The sequence below is a fragment of the Pezoporus flaviventris genome, unplaced genomic scaffold (genome assembly GCF_033815535.1).
Source record: "Pezoporus flaviventris isolate CSIRO_AGI_PZ_B2104156 unplaced genomic scaffold, CSIRO_AGI_Pfla_v1 ptg000045l, whole genome shotgun sequence".
In the NCBI taxonomy this organism is placed as follows: Eukaryota; Metazoa; Chordata; class Aves; order Psittaciformes; family Psittacidae; genus Pezoporus; species Pezoporus flaviventris.
Genome location: NW_026892593.1, coordinates 2,078,119 through 2,093,574, shown reverse-complemented (window position 1 = coordinate 2,093,574; position 15,456 = coordinate 2,078,119). Strand labels below are relative to the sequence as shown.

General features: G+C 46.5%; 1 protein-coding gene across 3 annotated transcripts in view; it reads left to right on the top strand.

The window, feature by feature from the left end:
* Positions 1-3,242, top strand: part of UPF2 (UPF2 regulator of nonsense mediated mRNA decay) — a 61,303-nt gene extending 58,061 nt beyond the window's left edge. For all 3 annotated transcript variants that reach the window (XM_061467208.1, XM_061467210.1, XM_061467209.1), the window contains one exon: positions 1,952-3,242. In XM_061467208.1, the coding sequence (XP_061323192.1) occupies positions 1,952-1,961 (10 nt within the window). In that variant the 3' untranslated portion in view covers positions 1,962-3,242. The remainder of the gene's footprint in view (positions 1-1,951) is intronic.
* The last annotated feature ends 12,214 nt before the right edge of the window (positions 3,243-15,456 follow it).

Genomic DNA, 15,456 nt, shown 5'->3' with positions numbered 1-15,456 from the left:
GTTATCACTTAGATGATGAGTGAGCTGTGTTGTGGTGTTTCTTCTTTGTATATGAAGAAGATATGTTGTTTTCTTGCAGTAGTAACTCAAACTTATGGGAAGTAGTGATGCATGTTACTTTCTTTAAGGTATGCAACTTTTTATTCTAAATTTCCTGAGGTTAGGAATCATCTGAGTAACTACACCTCCCAGTTGATTCCATTGTAATGCACAAACCGAGAACTCTTGTGTTGCTAAACATGTCGTAAGCACCATGTTTCAAGTATCTTTTAGGAAGTTAAATCTAAATCTACTTATCACAACAGATGATTCAGAAAGTGATGAAAGCAGCGTGGTGTCCTTGTATGGTTTTGGCCTTGAACAACTGGGTCTTGCCTTGTGATTTGGACCTGATGACCTCCAGAGGGCTCTTGGAACTTAAAGTTTTCTGTGATTCTGTTTTAGTCTAATGGGTTGTTAAACCAAAACAGTCCCCCCAAAAAACCCCACAGAAGTGTTGCCTCCTTTGCCTATGATAAACCCACTGTGAGTGGAAGAATGAAGTAGTGGCTGTGGCTGTACAGAATGCATTTTGTTAAACTAGAGAGAAATCTTTTGCAGTGTTTATTTTTTATCTAGTAATGTCCTTTTTCTGTATTGAGTTCAATGCAGGGAGATACACAGGCTTTGTCAGATTTCTTGTTATTTAGCATGTGTAAAATGCTGGATCAGAAAGTGGAGTTTATTGCTGTTTATAATCACTTCCTTGTATAGCCTCAGGTTTTAAGACCTGCTAATCCTGCAAGAAGGAGATTCTTTTTGGGACTCATACATTTAAGGCTGATTGGCCTTAAAGATAACTTACTGTGATTCCATTAAAGGTAGGGTTCCTTGATTTGCTTCAGGAGAACTGGGAAGGCAACAGTTTTCACTCTTGCTTCCAGTTCTGTAGCACTTAGGCCCTAACAGAGGACTTTGGCTATGGAGCTGTTAAACTGATCCCTTCAGGAAACACATCATTCACAAAAGTAATTCTTTTCAGTGATGAGATTGACATGGAAATACCCTTTTTGCAGTTCTGCAGAACAGCCTGTCGTTCACAAAAGAGTGGTTTATATAAATGGCTTGCTTAGAAAGTGAAGTAAAGCCACATTTTATGAAATCTATTTAAAAACATTGATTGCCAAGAAAGAATCAAGTAACTGCAGTGAGAAACCTGACTATGGAGAACAGGCCTTACCAAGGGGTTCATTATCTTGTTAAGCCTCTCCTTTTTAAAAGCACTGACCTCAAAACTCACTGCTGTTCTCAAAGTATAGTGAAGAAAGAGGGACCTGTCTGCGTCAAAAGGCCGGTTGGGATGTAGACATAAGCTTACAAACTAAATCATATTCCATTTAATTGGTAGTTTGAGTTCTCCTATTTGCATCTGACTTCTCTTTATCCCATTTAATAAAGAAAAATGAAGCATAAGGGTTAATAACAGGATGCTAGGATTTTATTAGTAACATATTCTTATAATAGAGTATTGCATTAATGATGAAAAATCAGAGTATGGATAATAAGGAGAAATGTGACTTTAACATGATTTCCTGTTTCAGTTACTGGATAAACACACTTTATACATCATCCACTATGTACTTGGTGTCCATTATATTTTGAAGCTTTGAATTCACTTCTTACTGATACACCAGAAATCTTTAGCAGCATAAATCTAGTTTCTCTGTTGGTCTGAGTCTAGCTTGTTGTTGTAGCCTGTCAGTGTCGTTAACTTCAATCCAGACATTCTGGTGTTGTCATGGCACTGTCTTGAAGTCACAGATCCACCTCTTAGTTCATTGTGCAGCTTGCACAATCTTTAGCCGTCATTTTCAATTATCTCTTGTACTCTTTAAAACAAAAACAAAAGAGGGAGGTCATCAGTGTTGGATATCTAATGTTGTATTATTTTTCTTCTCCTTTTTCTTCTTAGGAGACGTTGATCCAGCAGCAAGTGTCATTTCATTAGGTCCTGTATCTCTGATGTTGTGGATAGTGGAGTCCTCCAGCGATTAAATGAGAGCAGTGGACACATCTCAGCATGTCAGTCTAGAGCGTTCAGAATCGAAACATGGGACAGGCTGGGGCCGTGGGGCAGAACAACCGCCTCCCCTCTTCCCCCCCAAACCCTCATGGAACAAGTGGAAGCTTCCAGTCATGGCCTACCAAAAATAAAAATAAAATATATAAAAAAAGCAGCTTTTTGTTACAGGAACCACCTTGAGGGTCAATCTTCTCATGAGAGCAGAAGTAAATGAAGGAGATGGTTAACTTGACCAGTGAGCAGCTTGGTAAAAACGAAGATCAACCTGAAATTCAGATGGATTATACTGGAACTGAAAAGGTCTTTTGCCAGTTTAGTATGTGGGAGAGCAGAGTTCTAAACTTGACTTAAGTTGCGTTATCTCCAAATCGAGTGCTTTGTGTTGGAAGGATTTTCTTTGGGGGCTGCAAAGCTACAGTAGAAAAACATAGAGCAAACAGTGAGGTCTAAAAGAAAACCCTGACACGGAGGAAAACTTCTTATCAAACACTCCTCAGCGAGAAAGTCTGTGGTTAAGAAATACCCTTTTGCTGCCAGATGAGCAAGAAAGAGGGAGTGGGGAGGGGTGAAACACTTCAGAGCCAAGGAGGTAAAATGTCTGTTGAGGTTTAAAATAGAATGTGAAGTTGATGAGCACAGGGTGTTGACTCGTACTGTTTGGAACAGCCTGACACCAGCCTGAGGACAAGGATGTAGTTGAGCCCATTGTATGTATCATTGAAAACCAAACCGTGCCAGTCAGCATAACAGGAGGATGTCAAGGGGTGGATCCAGATATTTTGTTGATCTTCATGGGTTGATAAGCCTCTGTGTCTATTGAAACAACAAAAAAAGTTTAAAAAGAAAAAAAAAGATTCAAGTCTGGAAACAAGTAGAATTTTTATTTTTTTCTAAGTAGAAATGAGGTTTCTTGGTCTGTTTCTGACAATCTGTTATTTATTAGCATAGGTTTTTGTTTGCTTTCAGGTAGAGGTAGTTAATTGAGTTAAGGAGCTCATCTGTATGTTACTAATTCTTTTTTCTAGCTCTTTTAAAATCCTTTTTACCACTGTTTTGGGTTTCTGCATGTAGGAAGAGACTTGTAAAATTGTAACATTTCATACAGAAATGCTGCCCGATCTTCACCAGCTTCAGAAATCTGACCTTTGCCAATGCTGCAATAAAGTGTTGTACTTTACAATTGGTGTCTGCCTTTTCACATTGATGATGTTCTTTAAAATGAGGTTTTGAAGAGTTTGTGGTGTATAGTGGGGCTGTAGCTCAAGACAGTGCTTCATACAGGCAACATAGACACAACTATAAGTTCTTTACTGAGGGTGTTGAGGCACTGGAACAGGTTGCCCAAAGAAGTGGCAAATGCTCCATCCCTGGCAGTGTTCACAGCCAGGTTGGACAGAGCCTTGGGTGACATGGTATAGTGTGGGGCATCCCTGCCCATGGCAGGGGGATGGAGCTGGATGAACTTTAAGGTCCTTTCTAACCCGAACCATTCTATGATGGCAGGAGGATTCCTGCCCCAAGATAAACACTCAAAATGTGCTTAGTAAATGCCAGATTTCCTTGCTGTCTAGCAAGGAGTTGTGAAACTGCAATTGTCCTTTCCTGTAGCATAAGCTGTTGTATGCACACAATTGCTATGAAAGATGGGACATCAACACCACCTCACCTGCCACAGCCTTGTGTTGCCCTCTTTGTATTGTGTGGAGCCAGGGCTTGTGCAGCCATGTGGTGAAACAAACCCCCAGACTGGCCTGGGTCAAAACAAGGAGTGTTGCTTCTGAAAGGAGAATTCAAGGTTTTAGAACACACATGAACAATCCAGGGGGACTTTATCGCTGTCTACAACTACCTGAAAGGAGGATGGGGCAAGATGGGGGTCGGTCTCCCAAGTAACAAGTGACAGGATAAGAGGAAATGGCCTCAAGTTGCACCAGGGCAGATGCCCAGGGCAGTTGTGGAGTCAACATCCCTGGAAGTGTTCACAAACCATGTAGATGAGGCCTTCAATGCCATGGGTTAGTGGTGGACTTGGCAGTGCTGGGTAATGGTTGGACTTGAAGATATTAAAGATCTTTTCCAACCTGGCTGATTCTGTGATACCTACTTAAAGTTGTGTTCTTTAATCACAGAATTGAGCACCAAGAGTGGAGAAACTGCAGGTGTACAGCTTTGGGTCTGCTCCTATTGTTAACGTGCTGTAACAGCAGTGCAGGATTGAGAAGCTCTGGAGTTGCTGGAACACATTTTGTCCAAGGATGTTGCTGCTCATGCTCCAGTCTGCAGAGGGCAGCCCAAAGTTTTTATACCATCACATGTAAGGAAGCAAGTACCCCAAAACTCCTATGTCCACAACTGTCTCCGTGTGCAGTTGTCCCTGTGCTTGGAGGAGGTGCTCTCAGTGCTGTGGGATGCACAGGCCCTCCAGTGAATAGCATGTTGTAGGCAGACCAGCTCTTTGTTTCAGGTGTTGTGTGATTCTTTTCATATCAATTTTTTTCCATGTCAAATTTCTTTGGTACATTTCTTAATCACATTTGTAACTGCACTCCTCCAGGAATGTCTATTCCCAGATGATTAATGCTCGTCAATTCCTAATGGTGAATTAAGCATCTAATTGGGGTTCAAGCTGAAGTCAACTTCCTTTTCTCAACATGCTGCTTAGTTTCAAAAGCATTTAATTTTCCAAATTGAATAACTGCATAAAAATGAAATATTAGCCCTGTTCTGTATGTGTCAGTCTAATGCCTTGGATGGAATTTGGATCAATGGGAATATCTTTATGTAGTTATTTGCTGAAAAGAGCTTGGGGTCAGCTGGGGATTTCCCTGACTTCAGGCTCCAGTCTAAAAATAAGGCACTCTTGCAAAGGCTTATTCCAAAGCAGCACTCCTGAGCCTGCATGGAAGTAGTTAAATCAGGGAAAATGAACATAGATGAAGGAGAAATTGTTCCATGTCCTTGATTGCGTAAAAGATCTCTGTTATCTTATCGTTCTTTGGAAAGAATTTGGACTAAAGTCAGGTCATTTGCAATTGCGTCTTCACTGCTGGGCGGCTCATTGAGCTGCCCTGCTGGCGACCAGAGAACGTGCTGCGTGATTGTACTCAGTGATTTTCTTGCTTCAGTTTTTGATGGTAGTATCTGTTCCTGCATCTCTCAAGCTTAAGGCAGGGACTGGGGGATTGAAGCCCCTCGTGTTGTAGGAGATCACATTTGTGACCACCTGAGGAACCTGAAGAAATATAACTCCATGGGACCTGATGAGATGCACCCTGGGACATCCCAGAGGCTGGAGCACCTCTCCTGTGAGGAAAGGCTGGGAGAGCTGGGCTTGTTGAGCCTGGGGAAGAGAAGGCTCCTTAAGGGGAGACCTCAGAGCAGCTTCCAGTGCCTGAAGGGGCTGCAAGAAAGGAGAGGGGCTTTGGACAAGGGCCTATAGGGACAGGACAAGGGGAATGGCTTTAACCTGCCAGAGGGGAGATTGAGATGAGCTCTTAGGCAGAAGTTCTTCCCTGTGAGGGTGCTGAGGCGCTGGCACAGGGTGCCCAGAGAAGCTGTGGCTGCCCCATCCCTGACAGTGTTCAAGGCCAGGTTGGACACAGGGGCTTGGAGCAACCTGCTCTAGTGGAAGGTGTCCCTGTCTGTGGCAGGGGTTGGAGCTGGAGGAGCTTTAAGGTCCCTTCCAGCCCAACCCATTATATGATGTATGGCATATCACTTGACAGCCCGTTTGGGCCAAGGTACTGTGTTCATCCATGCTCCAGGATGCAGCCAAGGTGGTTGGGAAGCTCTGAAATCAGAAAGTTGACCCAGAAATGTCAGCACTCAGGCAACATCTTGCTGGCACTGTTAACCATCTTCCTCTACCCTGCAGTGCTGTAATGTGATAAAGAAGAAAGGGTATAAATATGTATATTTTTCCATGAATTGCAGAGTTTTCATTTGCTATAATTTTATTAACTTTCCAGGCCCTGGGAGAAAGAAGCCCGTTGTGCTGTTTCTGTTATAGAGCTAAAAATACTGTATACAAATCCATTGCTGCACATAGAGTGCAGTGCACACACACATAACGTAAATTGATGTATATTAAGGCTTAGCAAACCCCACCTGTATTGTGGAAATTGCCTGATTTGCTCCAGTTTTCATGTTCTTTCATTTGCCCTTTCCAGCAAAGCCATCATTGTGTGCTCGGCAGAGCAGCACAGGGAGAGCTGCGAGGAGCTGCCGCGTTAGGCTCCGGCAGTTTGCTGATGCAGCTTTCTCTTTACATGGGAATACATTTGACTTTAGTAAATGCAGCACTGATCAAAAGTGCTGACCTGGGAAATAGTTCCGAATGGGCTCTGGGGGATGGCAGTGCAGCTGTTCCAAGCCCATCCCACAGATCCAACTCGGAAGTGCTGCAGCCAAGGATGAGCAGTTAGTAGTCCATAGCGCATGTTCAACCTGAAAGACTTGCGGTGCTGGTGGGACTGGCAGCAGTGTCAGCACTGCCCGAGCTGGGTCAGAGCATCACAGAGTGGTTTGGGTTGGAAAGGACCTTAAAGCTCATCCGGTTCCAGCCCCCTGCCATGGGCAGGGACACCTTCTGCTAGAGCAGGTTGCTCCAAGCCCTGTCCAACCTGTGTCACTGAGCTGCTGTTGGCCACACGCTTGTTGCTGAAATGGCCATTGTGCTTTAATGTCAGGGGGTAAAATGACAGCAGACAAATGAAAAAGTGAGTAAATAAACTTGCTAATCACTACTGTCCCTCCACAGTGGTGCTGTAGTTTTAAGACCCCACAGCCCAGCCAGGTGAGCGACTTATCAAAATAAATACAAAAATAACCATGCCATGAACCTGCTGTTGCCCCTAATAAATCCATTATTTTTCCCTTTCCTTTTGAGCTTCATCACAGATTTTTTCCACACTGAGGTTTTCCCTCAGCCACATCCCGTTCTGCTGCACTGAAGATGCTCGTCCGAGACGACGCTTCACTGTCTCTCCTCAGAACTCAACTATAAATAGGCTTTTTCCAACCCCTCCTAAGGATATCCCAGCATACTGGGAGTAGGAAACTATTTGGGCAAGAATCAAACAAGTGAGTACACGTCAAAACATTTACTTGTATTGTTCAAACTATAAACTTTGCTTTTAAGTTATTATTGTCGGGGTATGATTGTGCCATTAAAACGGTTGGTGTTAGGACCGTTGTTGGAAGAACAAACAGTGGTTTAATAAAAGACTCCCTCCTTCCTTCCTTCCTTCCTTCCCTCCATTACCTGGATCCAAGCCATCAGGCAGTTAAAAAATGGTCAAGACACTTAAAAAGGAGGGAGAAATTTGGAGTTTGCTGACGTTTAGTTGTTCTTTGAGATTTCCTGCTGGGAACAAGTCCTGGTTGGCAGCCCAGGAGCTTGAAAACTTGGCTACATTTACCATTTAATTGTTCTAGTTTGGGGCTTTTTTGCAGTTTATTGGTAGCACCTTAGGGTTGTCCTGGGAAGGACATCCCTGTTGTGCACTTATTCATGTGTTTCACAGCCCTAATGCTCATGAGCAAGACCTGGATCAATCTCAAATGCTGGTGATGCTCTTCTCCTCTGAAGGTACCATCCAGCTCCAGTATCAGCAGCACGAGGAGGAAACCAGCGGGGTGTCTGTTTTGGGTCACATGGCTGTGGTGGGGACCTGGCTGCATGCTCTGCTCCATCGGTTCCATGTAAGTTATTGAAGTTTTGGGAAAAAATACAAACTTGAAGTTTATCTTCATGGTGTGAAATTCTTGAGGTTTTTTTATCACTCCCCTTCCAGGCACTACTGCAGGCTGTTATCTTTGCACCTAAGACACTCTTTGTGCTGCCTGGTCCTAAGTCAGCTCCATCGTCTGATGGTTGTTCAGTCATCCCTGCTCTTCTATCACTATCAGCATCCTGCAGTGGCAGAGGTGAGGAGCCTCACTTCGGGCAGACAGAGCTTGTAGGAGTTTGTATCCTCCCACTTAGATAGCTGAGACTGTAAATTTCCTTCCCAGATGCTGGAATTTGAGCTCTGTCTGCATGAGGAGACTCCCCCTGTGCACTGCTCTTCCTCAAAATAGGAATGAACTGGAAGAAGACCTTAAAATGCAGAAAGCTGTATGGCAGCACCACCAAAGGTGCTGTGGCCAGTCAGGGAGTGATGCTGCAGAGAGTGATGTGTTGTGTCCTGCTGGTTCCACTAAAAACAAGCCCCGTGGTACCTAGAGAGCCTCACAGAGATGCAGAGTTGTTCACATGCTCCTTCTTGTATCTCATGGGTGCCTGACTGTGGACATTGGCTGTGATGTGTGTGAGGCATCAGAGTCCTGACACAGCTGCTGGAGATGGGATTGGTGAAGCCTCAGCAGCTTCTAGGTGTTTTCTTTAGGATGAACTCAGCTGCTGTGCCCAGGTGTCATTGGTGAGGTCTCTGTTGTGGCAGTGGGAACCAGGTGTCCCATCTGTGCATGGCAGCAAAATTCAGGGGCCTTCATCTGAAGCTGAATCCTGTGGGTGCCTGGGGCATCTGGATGTGTGACCCAAAGTGTCTGTGTGGGACAAGCAGATGCAGTATGGGGCTTGGGGTAGACCTGTGTCCTTCTCTGTGGTAGCAGAGGCTCAGACAGGGTATGCTGGGGCACAAAAACACGTGAGCACATGAATTGGGTTGTTCTGACTGTAGTCATCTCACTGCAGGAGAAGGAACACTGAAGCAGTGGTAACGAGAGACTTGATTTTGCTTGATTTTTGATCACAGTGTTCGTGCATTAATCCAGTAAGTGGTTATTAAACTGCATCCCTGGAGTGATGGAAATGAAGCCCAGGTAATGGAGCAGTGACAGGCAACTCACAGGTGGCTTTGGCTTTTCTTATCCCTTCTCATGCCGTGGCGGCAGCTCCGGCTTCCTCCTCGGGCTCCTGGCAGGAAGAGCCCTCTCCTGGGAGGAAGGCCGGCAGTCGGCCTGGGTGGGAGGATCAGTCCAGTCCACTTCTCTCCGGGGGTTCAGACAGGCTGTTCCAGGCTGACACACGTTCCTCATCCCTCCTGCAGCAGCCTTTCCTTTCCAGGGGAAAGATGGACCCGACAGCAGCACTTAGACAAACTCTCCCTTTCCTATGGTAAAGCCCGAGCAGTGTAATTGTGGTTTATTATTCAGGTTCCATGCCCCATGAAACTACAGGTTTACTACTGGCTGTGAGTCTTTGTCTTGGGATCAGCAGTAGCAGTCATTTTTCTCCTTAGCAGCTGGTGCAGTGCTGTGGTTTTGACTTTCAGCCTGGCAACAGAGCTGATAACACCAGTGTTTTTAGTTACTGCTCAGTAATGTTTAGTCTGACCAAGGACTTTGTGAGTCTCATGCTCTGCCAGGGAGGAGGGGAAGCTGGGAGGAAGCAGAGACAGGACACCTGACCCAAACTGACCAAAGGGGTATTCCATACCACAGCACGTCATGCCCAGTATATAAACTGGGGGCAGTTACCCAGAAGGGCTAGGACTGTGGGGGTGGAGGAGGTATCGGCTGGTGCTCGGTCAGGCAGGGTGGGGCGAGTTATAGGTCGGCAGGTGGTGAGCAGTTGTATTCTCTTCCCTTGTTATTTCTCTTATCATTATGATTACTGGTGGTAGCAGTAGTGGTTTGTGTTATACCTTAGTTACTGGACTGCTCTTATCTCAACCTGTGGGAGTTACATTCTTTCAATTCTCCTTCCCATCCCTCCAGGAGCTGGGGGAAGAAAAGGGGGGGAGAGAGAGAGCGACTGCGTGATTTATGGCTGACTGGGTTTAAACCATGACAGTCTCACCTTACATAAAACTAAACCAGGTTTGGCTTCGGAGGAAGCATCACTGCTGCAGAGGAGCGTCTCTGCTCTTGACAGAGCCCAGGGGTTTATTGCAGGAGAACCAGGAATGACAGTGTGGGCCATTCCCTGGGCTTGAGCATGCTAGAAAACTCATGCCATAAATAAAAGTGAAACCTAATCAGGCAAACTCAATCCATTTAGGAGGCAGGAAATGTTCCACAGTAATGAAGTTTGTGTCGTGAAGCCTGAAGACCCTGTTGATCCTCTACCCTTTGTGCCTGCTTGTGTATTGGAAATAGAGATGCACTGACAGCTGTTTCCTAATAGATGCTTAAATATGAAGAAATAATCTCTCTCCTGCTGTGACAGATTCTGTGAATGCTCTTTTCCTTCTGGTGTCATCCCACCCTCAGCATCAGTACAACGTGTGGCTTATCTTCAGTCAGGGCACGAACAACTCATTGAACACGTGAGTCTGAGCTTCCAGGCTCTGAGTTTATTCCTGTGCTGGCAGTTAAATGCTCCGGAGCAGTAGGTGTGGTGTTGGGAGAGGAAGCGTCATTCAGGATCAGTGCATCAGACTGCACCAAAGGTCAGGCTCATCGCTGCTCTTTGTTACTTGGTTTGACATCATTGTCCTTGGTTCCTGGCTGGGAAGCACAGCCTTTGCCCTTCCTCATGGCTTGGATAAGCAAGCAGAGGACAGATAAGAGATTGCACAGTTTTCTGGTGCTTACAATAACAACAGCTCAAAGAGTGGAGAGCTTCCGCTGGCATGACAGGGAAAAGTACATCAGGAACATCTGATGGTGATGCTGACCTCCCCAAACCTCTGAGGAAACGAGTGATCCCGTTACAGGAGAGCTCTGAGGCTGAATCAGAGAGGGAAGTGACCTGCGTGGGCAGTGGTAAGAGCAGGGTGCTGTGGTAGCTGCCACTGAGCATGAGTGTGCCCAGGGCTCTGAGGCTCTATGCTGGTTCTCCAGGTTCATGAAGGATGATTGTGCCTGGACACACAGCTGCCCTGCATTGCTCCTTGGCTGAAAAAGCCATGGATAAGGAGATGGGACCTGCCCTGGCATCCATGGGAGGCCTTGGCAGGAGTGTGGTGATGCTGGGAGGTGGATGTGCACTTTCTGGGGGAGCTTGGGGGCAGTTTTGTGCATTGATGCACATTTAACTTAAACAAGCTTAAACAGGGTAGAATTAGGATAGGTATAAGGCAGAAGTTCTTCCCTGTGAGGGTGCTGAGGCACTGGCACAGGGTGCCCAGAGAAGCTGTGGCTGCCCCATCCCTGGCAGTGTTCAAGGCCAGGTTGGACACAGGGGCTTGGAGCAACCTGCTCTAGTGGAAGGTGTCCCTGCCTGTGGCAGGGGTTGGAGCTGGAGGAGCTTTAAGGTCCCTTCAAACCTGAATCATTCTATGGTTCTATATACATAAGTGTGAAGTTCAGCAGTAATCACTGAGCTGGGTCTTCTGGTACGTCTGGCTGGTCTCTGCGTGAAACATCCCTTTTCTGTTGCCAGCCCTGTCTCATTGGTCTCCTGGTCAAATTCTTTTTTAGCAACTTCACTTGCAAACCAGGAAAGGGAGAGGAAGGATGTTCTGGCTCCTGCACTACAGCAGCGCATCGGGGCTGGTTGTAGAAGGTGGACAGCAGTTTTCTATGCAATGAAAGCACCATTTAGCGGCATTTCCTGACCCAATCAGACAGTTGCTGCCTCCTGCCCCATGGGGTGTTTTGCTGCTCAACACATGGAGGGGCTGGTTTGAGAGCTGGGTGGCCAAGGTGACAATGATGCAGGGCTGGTGGAGACACCACAGTGGGTGAAGCAGTCACAAGCAGAGGGGCAAATAGCTGTGTTGGACCTCAGGCAGCAGCTCCACAGGGTTCTTCTCTGGCCATAGGGAACTGGGAACTGCACCCCCGTCCAATGGTTAAGCAAAGGATTTTTGTGTATTTGGCTTTTTTTAAACTCAAATGTTCTCATTTTTATCAAGTTCTTTACTGGGGAAGGAATTACACTTTTCTGTTTAAAAACAATGAGGGGAAAAAAATCCAAACCCCAGAACACTTGGGCTCCATTGGTTCCTCATGAGGACACTGTAGCCACTGCACTTCTTTGTTGTACAGACACCCAACCCTGCGATAGCAGTGCCTGAGCAGCTTTGGGCACCTCTCAAGATGCCTTTGGGATTCCTGAATCATTGATGAAACATTCATTGAAGCTCAGGGGCAGGGTCTAAGACCCACAAACAGAAGGGAAATTGAAGCCAAGCTGTCCCTTCAGGCCAGACAGCTGGTTTATCTGCTCTTCTTAGGCCTCTTGAATCCTAAAGCTACTTCTGGGTTACTTTGTTCTGCTGGTTGCAAGTAGCAGCAGGTAATTCTGACCAAGCAGAAAAATCCAAAGGCTGGGGATTAATGACTATCCCTATTAACAAACCTTATCTTGCCTGCAGGTCCCCCGAGGTAAGGACACATCTGACCATCCAGTGAAGTAGTCGAGGATGCACGGATGACTTTCCAGGGAAGGAATTTCCTGCTTTGGGAGGAGCTACTTGCATGGGAAGAGAAAGCCCTGTTCTGAGGGGAAAACAAGAGACCAAACAAAAACACCACATACAAGAGAAGGCTGTGTTCCCTTGGAAGGGTTTGGCTCCATCCAAAGGACCCTCCTTACCTCAAGGGAAAAGATATTTATAGTTAGGAGTCAACCCTGTGATGAAGATGCCTTTGCTTCCATGTGATGCAGGGACTCTCTGAGAGCAAGACTCTGTGCAGGTGGAGGGGTGCACAAAGAAGTGATGGAGTCAAGGGCTTCTCTCATATAACTGGTTGACAGAGTCCCTTGGGAAGCAGTTCTGCAGGGCAGAGGAGGCCAGGAAGGATGGAAATTCATCGCAATGGAAATCTTAAGAGGCGCAGGAACACCAGAGAGTGGTGGTGAATGGAGTTAAATCCAGTTGGCAGCTGGTCACAAGTGGTGCTCCCCAGGGCTCAGTACTGGGGCCAGTTCTGTTCAGTATCTTTATAAGCGACATGGATGAGGGGATCGAGTGCACCCTCAGTAACACCTGCAGATGACACCTTGAATCCTGTGCTCAGCTCCGGGCCCCTCACTGCAAGAGACATTGAGGTGCTGGAGCAGGGCCAGAGAAGGGCAACGGAGCTGGTGCAGGGCCTGGAGCACAAGTGTGATGGGGAACGGCTGAGGGACCTGGGGGGTTCAGTCTGGAGAAGAGAAGGCTCAGGGGGGACCTCATCGCTCCCTACAACTGCCTGACAGGAGGATGGAACAAGGTGGGGTCGGTCTCTTCTGGCAAGTAACGAGCGATAGGAGCAGAGGAAATGGTCTCAAGTTGTGCCAGGGGAAGTTTAGATTGGATATTAGGAAGAATTTCTTTACCACAAAGGTTGTCAAGCACTGAACAGGCTGCCCAGGGCAGTGGTGGAGTCACCATCCCTGGAGGTGTTTAAAAAATGTGTAGATGTGGTGCTCAGGGACATGGTTTAGTGGTGACTTGCCAGTGCTCGGTTAACCCTTGGACTCAAGGATCTTAAGGGTTTTTTCTAACCTAAACAATTCTATGATTCCAAGAGCCACATCTAAGGGAGCATCCATATTCACACACACATCTGTTTTAAAATCACTATACTCAGCTCAATTCCTAGTGCCAGTACATGAGCTTACAGTGGTGGAGCTTGTTCTGATGAGTTAACAGCAGTAAGTACAGGACAAAGTTACATACAAAGCACATACCTCGAGAGATAACTCACTCTTCAGCCAGGGCCCAAGCAATGCTAAGGGGATGGTAGAATTGCCTCACTGTGCAGGCAGAGCCTCTTCTCTTAACTGGCTTCAGATGCTCCAAGGCTCTTCCTGCCCCAGCTCTGCCATCATCACTGCAGTCATGTAACTTCTGAACACAGGCCCCCAACTACCATTCTCTGCACAACTGTTACCAACATACCTGTGGCCAGCACTATTGCAACCTCTCAGTGCTACTCACAACCTCTCACACTATTTAAAGTGGGCTAGTAGATAAAAGCCGAGCCAAGTTGCTGTCAGACCCTTAAAGCAGCAGCCGTTAAAGGTAACATTTAGAGGTGTGTGTTACAGGTAAACAAACTTTCAAGTTTTTCCACTCGCTCCCCACTGACACCCCCCTCTTTCAGTGCTGACCTGTTAAACAACTTGCTTAGCATCCAAGTCATCAAGACTAAGGCAGCTGGAGTTGTAGGGGCAAAGAATAGGCCTGAAGTGTGAACCATCAGCTTCGTGGGTGCCTCCAGAGCAGCCCAAGCAACCCCACACACACCATGACTGCATCACACACTGCTGTATTTGAGCTGTGCTATCCTGCTCCTCCAGAATAATGATGCCCAACCAGCCAGAGAAAGAATGGGTTCTGTACCTTTTACCTTAGTGAGTTCAGTTACAAACCAGCCTGAGTTCATTCAGGAGCACTGCAAGTCAAAGTGCCCCTGCAAGTACAGAAAACAGCCCAAGTTACTGGGCTAAAATCACAGAATGGTTTGGATTGGAAAGCACCTTAAGATCATCCAGTTCCAACCCCCTGCCATGGGCAGGGACACCTCACACTAAACCATCTCACCCAAGGCTCTGTCCAACCTGGCCTTGAACACTGCCAGGGATGGATCATCTACATTTAGCCTCATGCTTTTCCTGATCAGTTTATGGATAACACTTAATGAAGCTGTTTTTAAGGGAGAAGCCAAATCTGTGTGTTTGTGTATATACATAAAACAAGCAAAGGAGGAGTCAAAACATCAAAAGCTTAGTTCCAAAGGTGCAGCCACTTGAAAGGCCGACAGTAACACGGGCAGCTATGCGAGGCTTTAGCCCACAGCAGAAAGTGAGGCACTAACTTAAAGCTTCATTATAGACTGAGCCAAGTTGAAATCTCTCACACAGGCTCCAGGCTGGAGCTGGACACGGTTACACAAGGCCACCTGCCCTGTCCTAGCTGAGACATGAACCTGAGCCCTGAGGCAGCTCTGGAAAGCTCAGGGACAGGCTGCTCTTTGGCTACCACCAACATCCTACCTGGGGCATGAAAAAGTAGCTCATACAAACAAGTTATTTTTTCCCCTCGAGTGATTTCAATTTTATTGTTTATGGTCCCTGGTATTTGGACAAATGATCAACATCTGTATATAAAAATATCCATCTTCAAAACAGTGGAATGGTTCCCAGGTTTCCTCCCAGGTTGTGCCACCCTCCAGGCTCCTACTCAGGGCAGCCTGAATGGAGAAGGGCGGGCTGAAGCTACTGACTGCAGTCCTTGCCCTGGGTAAGCCTGAGCAGAGAGCAGACACTCACTCCCAAACATCTGTTCTTCCGAGTGTTTTGCCATCATGGCTGTTAAATCAAAGTTTGTTATTTTTGGCTCTAAACTATTCCCTGCTGAAACTGGGACAAGCCTCAGCACAAGATGATTTAGCCACCACTTCAGCTCTGCTGCATTTCATTAGGAAGCGTTCACCTCTATGCTCTGCTTCACAGAAGCAACTCCAGAGTCAGCAAGCATTCTTGATTGGAAGTAGCTCAGCAGTCTTGATGT